Source organism: Perca flavescens, chromosome 18, assembly GCF_004354835.1.
Source record: "Perca flavescens isolate YP-PL-M2 chromosome 18, PFLA_1.0, whole genome shotgun sequence".
Taxonomy (NCBI): domain Eukaryota; kingdom Metazoa; phylum Chordata; class Actinopteri; order Perciformes; family Percidae; genus Perca; species Perca flavescens.
The window spans coordinates 19801322-19813142 of NC_041348.1; the positions used below are offsets into that span (position 1 = coordinate 19801322).

The 11821-nt window shown below is 38.8% G+C and overlaps 2 protein-coding genes and 1 long non-coding RNA gene across 3 annotated transcripts in view; 1 reads left to right on the plus strand and 2 right to left on the minus strand.

Annotated features, from left to right (window-relative positions):
• LOC114572848 (nesprin-1-like) overlaps positions 1-1083 on the minus strand; it is a 53355-nt gene extending 52272 nt beyond the window's left edge. The window contains exon 1 of the mRNA XM_028604631.1: positions 955-1083. Within this exon, the coding sequence (XP_028460432.1) occupies positions 955-1021 (67 nt within the window). The 5' untranslated portion in view covers positions 1022-1083. The remainder of the gene's footprint in view (positions 1-954) is intronic.
• A 92-nt stretch (positions 1084-1175) lies between these two features.
• On the minus strand, positions 1176-6783 carry LOC114573475 (uncharacterized). The gene is made up of 3 exons (XR_003694904.1): positions 6687-6783; positions 6496-6568; positions 1176-1464 (listed from the first exon to the last, which is right to left on the minus strand). It is a non-coding gene; the product is annotated as an uncharacterized LOC114573475 (long non-coding RNA).
• A 276-nt stretch (positions 6784-7059) lies between these two features.
• On the plus strand, positions 7060-10158 carry myct1a (myc target 1a). The gene is made up of 2 exons (XM_028605690.1): positions 7060-7408; positions 8347-10158. The coding sequence occupies exons 1-2, from the start codon at positions 7354-7356 to the stop codon at positions 8889-8891; spliced, it is 600 nt and encodes a 199-aa protein (XP_028461491.1). The 5' UTR covers positions 7060-7353; the 3' UTR covers positions 8892-10158.
• The last annotated feature ends 1663 nt before the right edge of the window (positions 10159-11821 follow it).

Genomic DNA, 11821 nt, shown 5'->3' on the forward strand with positions numbered 1-11821 from the left:
GTTACAGTACAAAAAAGGTACACCCATATTATTTGACTTCTAGGAAGGGGAAAGGACTGAATAAATGTTGTTGATATCTACTGCAAATACAGTATACAAATGAAAGAAAAGTAAGACCTGAGGTGAGATAAGACCAGAAAGACAGAATTTCTCATTTTAATGTGCCAAAGGTTAAAAAGAATAAACATATGGCTACCACAGTAAGCCACAGTAAGCTACATGTACAGTAGGCTGAGGATATAACTGTCTACAACAAGGAATAGACTTCATCCTGTCCGCTTCTCTGGGGATTAGCTTTCCTATTTTCTGCTTTCCAGTCTATCAACATACAGAAACACATACTGACAAACGCATGCACATACTGCACTGTATGCACGCACGTGCAAGCATGTACACACAGACACACACACACAGCAAACATGCAGCCAGCATGTGCACACATAAACACAGACAGTAAATACAATACATACAAGAACAATGCAATAGTGCAATCTCTGCTCTGGTTGTTTCTTTCCTACAAAAAAATAAAAAGCCTTATGGCATTAAATCTGCCATACTGTATAGTTCTATGCAGACTAACACCTGCATGCATCTCCATCTCTATTCTCAATCATGAGGAAAAACTGATAGCAACGGAATGTTAGACAAAACATAACTGATTATAACCTAAAAATGTCAAATGTACTTGAAAACTGCATGCTATGATATTGCATATCCAATTCAGGTATGCCCATCCCATAACACACATTTATAAGCCATATGAACTTGAACAACACTCCTCAGATAAGACTTCAGGGTCATGAGCAGAAGGGATAAGATGTAAGGCATTTTTTGAGTAACAGAAAGTGTCTCTAGCTCATCTGTTTTGCTGTGTCATGCTAAGCATTAGGTCACCTCTAAAAGCGCTGCAAACCGAGGTGGAGCAGTGTGAGTGAGTAAGCATTTTGCACCTACCTTGCAGCTTCTGCATCACATTGGCAATATCCCGAGCAGAGTGTCCATAGTGCCTGGGTGATGCCATGCTGCTGTCCCGAGGTCACCAGTCAGATCCCAACTCCTGTGCGTCACCCTGGCATGGCTCTCGTGCTGTGATCAGGACTCAGAATATATATATATATATATATATAGTAGTATATATTGTGTTTTCACACTGACTGCAGGTAATCAAGGCTGAATCGTGTCCACAGCTGTGTTTCTATTTTCAAGTCATCCCTGTTGCAGTAGCAGTGTGCAATCCTCACACTCAGAGAAGCTCCTCCCCTGACGATGATGTAAGTGCATACTGTATGTGTATGCCAGCAATCACATACAGTATGCCTGAGCCTTTTACTTCTACAGACAAGACAGCTTCCTGGTCTGCATGCACTGCCACCTGCTGTCCAATCATAAGGGATGGCTCTTCCTTCTCACGGAGACATCATGACCAATAGCGTGCCAGGTTTCTTCGCATGCCAACTGGTGCCACTGTAAGAGATGTGTGTTATGTTTGTGAGTGTGGGAGAGAAAGTGTTCATCAGCAAGTAAAAAACACAACAATCCAATCCAATCCAATCCACTTTATTTCTATAGCACATTTTACAAACACAAAGTTTCCAAAGTGCTTCACAGAAGACTCAGAACATAAAAATAAAGAATAAAAGAAAGAATAAACACCACAGTGGACCACATAACTCACACAGAGTTAAAAGCCAAAGAATAAAAGTGTGTCTTTAGACGTGCCTTAAATCACTCAACTGTAGGGGCAGTTCGGACATGGAGGGGCAGGGCATTCCAGAGTTTAGGTCCAACCACAGAAAAGGCCCTGTCCCCCCGAGTCTTAAGGCTTGACTTAGGGACCACAAGCTGGTGCTGGCCCTCTGATCTCAGTGTCCGTGCTGGCGTATAAATTTGGATGAGGTCCGAAATATATGTTGGGGCCAATCCATTCACAGCTTTAAAAACAAACAATAAAATCTTGAAATCAATCCTAAAACTAACAGGGAGCCAATGCAATGAGGCAAGAATTGGAGTTATATGCGCACGCTTTTTGGTTCCTGTTAAAAGTCGGGCTGCAGAGTTTTGGACTAACTGTAAACATGAGAGTGCGTTTTGATTTATACCAATATAAAGTGCATTACAATAGTCCAAACGAGAAGAAATAAAAGCATGTATAGCTTGTTCAAAACTGCTAAAAGACAAAAACGGTTTAACTTTGGCTAAAAGGCGAAGATGATAGAAACTAGATTTCACTATTGCATTATAACAAGGGAAGAAGAGAGGACCGAATTTGCTGCAGCAAACCTCGCTTCTGATGGCAACAACACATTTCTTACTTGAAAAAAACTGTTGTTGAAAAATCCACCCTAAAACAGAATTGACATTGTATCTTTCCTGCGACTGAATCAGAGCATCAGGACTTGAATTGATGATATCATGTGACACTTTCTAGGGTTGTTGCAAATTAATTATTGACTGATGTTGTGGGCTATTAGAAATATTACATCAAAAATGTGTTTTATTTGACTGGGTAGTTGAAGCAAAACATGAAAATCTTATCTCACCTGAATCATTTTATTAGGTGTAATGCCACCTGAAAAAATGGGTGAGTTTTTTTTAAAGATTATTTTTTTAGCTTTTCTGCCTTTAATTTTTGAGAGGACAGCTAGGTGAGAAAGAGAGGGAAAGCATGCAGGAAATTGTCACAGGTCAGATTCGAACCCTGGAACTCTGCATCGAGGTATAAACCTCTCAGTATATGGGCTCCTGCTCTACCACTGAGCCAACCCGGCCACATGGTTGAGCTTTTTATTACTTATAATAATAATAATAAATAATATTGAGAATAACTGCTTGAAAAGTCATGACAAGAAGTTGGAGGCACAAGAGAGGCCTGAGTATAGACAAATGGAAAGAAATAGTGGAGAACAACCAGGTAGAGACAAATAAAAAGGATAGGAAAAAAATCACATACAATTCACTACAAGATTGACTAAATGGCTGTACTATGTAAATTTGAATCATGGAGGCAATTAATGTGTACAGGTAGATGTAAATTGGTGGATGTATACAGTACACAGTATATATGTACATACATGTATAAATATGTATGGTCATTTAGGTACTATGTATGTGTGCATAAATATGTACAGTATATATAAAAATACACAAAGTATATCTATCTTGATGGGTTAATGTGAATGTTTACTGGGCTTCTTTAAGATGCTTTTTCTTCCTTTCTTCCACTTTTTCTGTTCTATATTCCTTTTTTATTACTTGAATTTTTGAAACTATACAGTTATGAGGAATTTAGGGTCTCGACCCCAATCATGACATCATTAATGTACTAAAGTGATGATGATAAAGTAATTAAGTATACAGATTTTTTTTTTAAATGTAGATTTAGGGCTTCCAGGTGTAACTCAGGAAATGTTCTTGTATTTTAAAGAAGTAACCATGTGTGCTTTTGTTATGGGTTTCTTATTTACTGCTTATTGAGCCGCTCCAGGATTTATCTCATGACCTCATCATTTCTGTCTGTCCTACTGCTGCTTGGGTTTAAGGGGGATTTATTCCAATCCACAAATCAAAACCTGGGAAACAACTTCTCTAAAACTAATGACAATTTTTGTACAAGAGGTGATTTTTCCTTTAAAAATAAAAATATGAAGACACAAGCAAATTTAGCAGGTGGGAAGAAAATCAGTTATAGGAGTAAACAATCGATCAAAACACACCCCTGCCAATAAAACACCTCTCCAAAACTCTATATCCGATACACTGCACAGCAGATCAATGCCACTCTTTGAAATGCAGGAGGGAGGTGTGATGAACCACTAGGCTCTGAGCACTTATCGCGATGTGTAATCCCATTAGACAAGTCCTTTCATCATCATCTCACGAGAGCTCTTAGAGGAGCTGAAAGGGGAGCTACACTGCTCTGGCCACAGCCTCATTCAACAAAGTGAAAGACAGAGGTCTGGGATAAAATAATGTAAAAGATGATCAATTATTATTGATTGCAGATCCTCAGCTCAATTGCGGCAAATGAATGAAATGCACAAATGTAGTGCATGTTGAATTCAATCTGCTTTGATGACAGTGTAGTGCAATCTGCTTCTAGAATTAATTTATTGAATGGGCTTTTATTAATAAATTGGTGGCATTAGGAGCAGGTGAATGAGGTTGGTTTTATGGACGTGAATCTGCAGGACAACAGATCATCTCTACGCAATCTGTTTGTGAATGCAGATTTCTTGATCTAAGTATTGTCTAGGCTCCCCTTTTAAGTTCTGCTGTGCACCGTCTGTCTACAGTGACTGAGTAAACATGATGGGGGGATGATTATTTAGATTGAGGAATTGTTGAATGTGAAAAACTCTCATTCCCAAAAGCAGGAAACTTTGTTTATAGGGTATTATTGACAAAGCTAAATAATAAATTATATACTCAAGTGTATCTGTTGTCAATATAAAATGACAACATGTTATGGCCAGAATATGCCATGTACAGGATAGAAATAAATATAACCCATCTAAATTAAATGCCTACCCAGTAGCAACTGTCCAGGGGAAAATCAATTATCTTGGTTATTTAACCTCAACCCAATCAGTAACAACTAAATGAGCACTTCATCCTAATAAATATATATAAAACTCTAACCATTTTATAGTTACGTTGTCAGAATCAGCTGTTTGACTTGCCAATGTGATAAATTGTGGGATTTGGTTGGATTGGCCGGCTCCTCTGCGGCAGGGACGGACTGCTGATTCCTACATTTTTACGCAGCTCGGCTGGGGGTGACCTCTACCGTCCAGAGCCTCTCAGGACCAAAGAGACTCAGCAAAAGAGAGAGCAGACTCTGCTGCAGCAGAGGGAAGCAGAGAGCAGAGACAAAGCACAGGGTTCAATAGGAAATCTTCCTATAGTATAGCCAGAGCCTTCCCGGTTAATATCCGTTTTCTTATCTAATCATTGCACAGGCAGAGAGCTGGGACCAAGACCGCCAGTGTGGTAATCTCTTTCATGCATTGTCAGCAGTTTTCTAAAATCTCATTAGAAAGTTTGTTGTCAAGGCTGCATGTCAAAATAAACATAAAGCAATAAAGAAATACTGTTCTGTTACTTTATTTTACGTACTGCAAAACTATCTGTTTAAATAAACAATTTAATGTTGATTTTCCCCTCAAACAAAGGGATCAATTCTTTATACTTACAATGTTAAATTAGTTACACTGATGTGTGTAGCGCTTGTATAACTTTCCAAAGTAGATGTTGAATCACTGTTTTGTGTCATAGCAGGCCATTCCTCAATGCACAATGTATGTGAAGTCAAAAGTGTGGGATGAGTGTATGAGATGTTACCTTAGCTCCTACATTATTACAAAAGTACAGTTTGATTAGCTAACCTGGATGATTTTTCATTTGGACTATATAAAACAGGCTAGTCTACGTCTTCAGTCCCTGATGCTTTCAGGACACATGAGATGAAGTATCCTGGAGTACTACTCCATCTACTGGTCAAGGAGGGAACAGAAGGAACACATAATGGAGACTACCACTCCCTGGTGGTTGGGATAGCCTCTTTACATCCAAATATTAATGACCAGGGCGGTATTAATTGTAGAAAATAAACACTCCATAACATATCACTTAGAAGTGTTATATAAGTGCTGTCCCGGAATGGCATATTAATAAAAGCTACTGTTTAAGAGATTATAATAAAATATTGATTAATCAAATCTACAAATTTAGAAACTCCTAAATATATCCTTCTGTGCTGCCTACATCCTTGAATTCCTTACAGAAAGCTTATTTCCTTATTAAGATATTAAGGACGGCCCCCGCTGCTCTGCCCAATGAAATTTTAAAAAGGCCATGAACTTAAGCTGTAAAACTCAAAGAATGTCTCCACCTTTGAGCCCATTATGCTCCCATTACTCTATAACAGAACACAATGGCCACGCATACTATTTCACAGGGGTGTTTTTCTGGTTATTTTGGACAGGTTTTACAGAAGAGCCAACAATTAAAGGAAGTTCAGACTTTGGTCGTGCAATTCTCTCTCTCTCTCTCTCTCTCTCTCTCTCTCTCTCTCTCTCTCTATTTGTGAAGGCTGAAGGTTGTCAACTTCTTAGTATAATACACAGTGATTTTGTGTAAAAATCTAAGCATTTTTCATCTTACTGGACAGGATTAACAACTTGACTTGATTCATGTTGAGGTTGAATTTAACGTAAAGGATGCTTATTTATTAACTCTGCAAAGCTGATGGGGGAAATGGTCTACATTAGATGCATACCAATACTGCTACTAGCATCCTTCCCTTTGACTGTAATGATGACCTTGCAGATTTGGCTTGGAGGGGAATAAAACAATGCTGACTGTGGGATCGAGCATGAGTAACATGAAGAGCTTCATTTTCATTCACTGTATCCTGTTTTGAAAGTAAGTAAGTAAGAAAATAGGTTGGTGCATTGAAAGAGTAGACGTGTTGCTTTTCTATCTTATCAAACTTACAATGTTTTTACTGCTTCTCTCCAACTGAAAAAAGACCAGACGTCCAATGCAGGCACCGCTGACCTGGCAGACACTGTGGAAAAACTGAGTTACTAACAAATACACTGGAAATTAGAAAAGGCAGATATCATACAGTTTAAAGTATGTTTTAAGTTTTTGCATCATCACAACCAAGTATTAAAAGCACTTACAGTATTGCCACCATCCATTCCAGCTGTGGTTTTGTCTTCAACACACATTTCAGGCCTGTAACAGCCAGTGCGGCTTATGGCAAAACTGTCGCCTGTGGTCTCTGTGGTGTAAGAAAAAATATGTATAATAGATATAATTTCTGAAAGAAACCAACATATTGGTGAATGTGGTGGAATTTCTTATGGTGAAAGCTGAAGTACTGAGTCTTACAGAGCCGGGGTGATACCATTTTACATTAATCAACCTGAAGGAAATGATGGGAGAGGAAGTGATTATAGCAACACCCCGTCTCCCCACCTCCAGGATCTCTGTCCCAGATAGATAAGCCACTCCTGTTGCTAATTTCAAGCAGGAAAGCAGGAAACGCGACAGTGTAGTTTTCCGCTTCCATAAACAAGACGACTGCCAGAGTTAGCCGCCAGTCCTGTGTGCCTCTGGGCTGAGTCTCCCTCTGAGGGAGACAGACATACTGACAGAGAAAGTGAGCAAGGGACGAGAGGGGGAGAAAGTGAGAAACAGGAAAGAGGGGAGACAGAAAGACAGGAAAACCCATCAGAAGAAAAGAGAGACAGGGAAGAATTGACAGAAGAAGAAAAGAAAGGAGAAGAAGAGAGAGTAAAAGACAGACTGAATTGAGTATCAGTCTCTCTTCTTCTCCAAAACGTCATGGCAGAGAACAACACAAATCTCTTTCTGGAAATACTTCAATCTTTTGATGCTGGTGAGTTGTTTTTTTTTAACTTCCCTTCTCTTTTAGCTGGTCTTTTTCATGTGGTCTCTCTGATTGGCACTGCTGTTCCCTCAGGAATTCAAGCTTTAATCACCTCTGGGATAGATTCAATATGTGGGCTTGATTCATTTTGTAGATTATTTCATCTAACAAATTAGAAAGAAATCTTTCGCGTCTCACTCCAAATCTATAAGTTCCTGAAATGTTTTCGTAGTGTTTCTTTCCTCAGCTTTCCCAAATGTGATTTCCAGATGACTTTTGACCAGTGTCTCCTTTCCCCAAAGTTAGAGAAAAAAAACTGGAAAAAATGGGCTAGTAGCAAAGTGGGTTCAGTCTTCTTAATGCTGAACTGTATTGAAAGGAAATTGATTGTTGTTTTACCTGGCAGCAGGCCAACATGAATTGTCTTAGCCACTGCATTCTCTTTCTTCTCTCAAGCACGCTTATATGGGCACTACTACTGCTTCCAAGGCAAAGAAGCAATGAGCAAAAAGTCAGTGCCTGTTTTTGTGGAAATGAAATTGCTCTGGTAAACATGCATGAAAAGCTTTTTATTATTTTGTCAAAGGGTCATCATCTTGCAGGACACTGTTAGCAATCCTCCATTTGTGACAAACAGATGTTTTTTGTTATCTTGATAAACGTATATATTCTAATTAAAATTCCTTCCATTCTCAGAGAGAATAATAAAAAAGACTGCTTTTAAAGTGCATTTAGATTGTACTGCATGTACTGTACATAACTATCATTAAACTATTGTCCTTCACAGTGAACCTGAAGAGTAAATAAGTGAATTGGGCAGAGGAGATAAAAAATAAAAAAAATAAAGTAGAAACCAAATATATGGAGGGTGTTTGTTAAGGATCCATCAAAGATACATTGAAGCACAGATGATAAAATATCCTTTGGATACGTTTCTCTCTTCACAGTCCCTTTGATCATTGCTTTCTGTGTGTCCATGGCGGTGGGCCTGGTCTTGGGGGCCTTGGTTTACGTGATCTTGACCTGGATGTCCCGACGCAGAGCAGGCTCTGCCAGCATCACCCGCCGCCCTCCTCGCCAATCACGCACGTCTTCCCGCAACCGCCCAGGCTTTAACCGCAACAGCAGCTATGACCGGCGCAGCAACAACAGTTTGGTCAGTGCTGCTTTCAGCTTCCACCGCCAGACTTCCTCCCCAGATCACCTCGACCCACTGGGGCACAAATCCAGCTTCAGGGCTTCCACCTTCCACCCTCTCCTCCAGTGCAGCCAAATCGCAAGGGAGGCAGAGGAGGGGAGCCAGACAACGCTGCCCCGTACACCAACTCTGACCACGTCAACTGGATCTGCTCAAACAGCCCAGCCAGCTGCCACCCCACCCAGACCGGAGTCGTTTTGGGGGAACAATGGCCTGAGGGGTTTCCATGCTACACAGACCCCACCTCCAGCTTATGAGAGCATTATTAGAGCTTATCAAGAAACCTGCACCTGAGCAGAGCACCAGGCTGACTCTAACTAGATGAGAGAGAGTTGTAAATGGATTTACAAATGATATTGGACTAAATCTGTACTGCTTTATATGACCAGGTGGAGCAGAGTGGAGCCAGCAAAGACATCAAGGTCAATTGTGTGTCCTACAACCATCAGTTTTGTATGCTTTTGTTTTGTTAATATATATCTAGTGTTCACATAAGCATACTTGCCTTTCATCCTTTAATAAATATTGAGGAAAACTATTTTAAAACAGTCTGTTCACACGCTCAGCAATGTGGCAAGGCTGCTTATGAACATAAATGATTTGTCTTGAAAATTAGCAGTCTGTAATTAGTGGTGATTGACACTAACGTATGCTTGCAATGAATCTTTGTTTAGTTTAGACAACGCAAAAACCTACAAATACATACTGATGACTGGGCATTTCTCCTTTGTCCCTGCTGATCATAATCACTAGGCAAAAGAGAGCATGGTTGTGTATGTGTACCCCAAAGGAAGGTAAATGTGTGTGTGTGTGTGTGTGTGTGTGTGTGTGTGTGTTAACTTGTATTTAATAAATTGTGTTTCTATGCAAAACCTGGTGGGGACAGCCTTTAACTCATTTGATGTTTTAATTGCTGTCTCACACATGTTTTTTTACAGAGCTGTGGCATGTGTGGGGGTGTGGTGCTCTAAGTAATTTAGTGTGCCTGAGTTTGCAAGTACAGTATGAGTGAGCTTGAAAGAAAGATACACAGAAAGTTGGGCATTAGGTGTCAGAAGTTTTTGTATTTTATATTTGAGTGTAATTTACTGAACTTTGCTCATAAATGAATGCAATAAAAGCTAGAATCAAAAGCATAACAACTGTGGTCTGTAGGGTGTTTGCTGGGCAAGGCAACACAAGATATGGCTATATAATAACATAATAACATGCACACCTGTAAAATGTTGCAACCCAAGTCAACCAGTTCAGTTTTAGTTGGCTGTGCTAGACAACATTTTGATCATATTTTGAGATTGTGGTGTCAATGTACAATATTACATTGTGATGTTGTCCATTTGTGGGGACAATAAAGGCACTACCTTATTAAAAAAACACCATAAACTAGCATCTGGCATTAACATCTTTCTCTGAACATTATAATCTTTACAATAGTTTGTATTTGTTGTATGATTGTTGTAATGGACTGCAGGTGTTTTTATTGACTGATTATTTTGATGTCCAGTCTGACTATATTTCCTGATGGGGGAAATGTTACGCCACAATAAAGTTTGGTACAGGACGAAAAGATGACCCGCTCTCCTAACAGCAAAAACAAATCCTCACAGATATGTTATTGCATGTTGAGTAAATCTAAATAATAACGCAACACACATATTATTACTGCATACGTTCAGTATCTTTCGGTTACTATCATAGATATGGGTTACTATCATAGACAGTATATCATGGACCAATAGACCCCGTTGCTCTGGACGGAGACCAGTGAAGGCTATTAGAAGCACTTTTCCGGTGATGGCCAGCTTTACTGCGCAGCCTCCAACTGAGAGAATGTGACATGAGCAACGTGTCTGAAAGTTGTAAGTCTTCTGGTAGCTGTGCCAAGAGAAATCTCAATCATTCCCAATCTTACAGATACGGAGACTGTAGGTGTATGTAAGGAGATAACATGGGCACAGGCTAATTATTGATCACTAACATGCTAGTTAACATTAGTGATTAAACCTAAACATCTCATGTAAGTCGAAACTGCCTGCGAGCTTCTCCTGTACTATACGGTAATTCCTCTACTATGCGACAGTAAGTCACTTGGTTATGACACAATCGTTAGCTTATTTTTACAAAAACGTCTGCTACGGAGCCATAACGTGAGGTACAAGGTAATGGAGCCTTTTATACATTGTCGTGTTTCTTTGGAACTAAACAACGGACAAATAGAGTCTTTAAACACTTCAGATGTAAAGTTATTCGCAGTCAAGTGACGTAAAAGAAAATGGCGGTCAGCGGAATGCTAACAGGAGGTGATGGCCAGTTAGCAACAAAATGGCGCCATGATGGCTCGAGTTCTGAAGCGAAGCTTACCCCCTTGGTTACTTTTTTTTTTTTTTTTTTTTTTTTTAATGCAAAATATTTCTGTTACAATTTGTCAAAACAAATAGATTGGATTTGTCGAACACATCTCATTTCGTTACAGAGCATGTTTTCATAAAAGATAAGAAACATAAGAAAGAAAAAGAATTAATAAATAAAAATAACAAAAAGGTACATAGCCAGAGTATCATACATTAAATATCAGTTAAATTAATTATAAAGTTAAATCAGATAAGCATTGCATACATTTTGATGCTGATTTACCCTCTAATCCAGAAATACAATCTATATAATTTTTTAAGTCAAGTTTAAAGACATTGAAAAGAGGTTTATTTTTCATAAATTTCGATTTATGAATAAAGAATTTTCCAAGCAAAATTATTTAGTTGACTATATATTGTACAGAGGAGTTGGAGTCAGAAAAGTAAAACAAGATATCAAAATTAGATAAATGTATGTTTGAGCCAAGTTGTCCATTAATGAAACCTTGTATATCATTCCACAGAGAAGAGCTATGTGAACAGCTATAGAATAAATGGTCTATTGTTTCTGTTTCCATAAAGCAAAAGCTGCATTTTTCATCTACGGTAGGGATAAATTTAGAGATAATCTTGTTACAGGGGTAAAAAAGGTGAAGAATTTTAAATGATATTTCTTTTACTTTGTTTGTAATTAAAAACCTATGTGGGTTACTCCATGCTCTATTCCAGTTAATATTTTCAAATAAGGGGGCCCATTTGTATCTGGAGGCAGAGATAGATTTTGCACATAGAAGTTTTTGTATTACTTTGTTGTTGACTTTTCTGTCTAGGAAAGATAGACCATTTATTGAAATATTGCTGGAGATAGATATA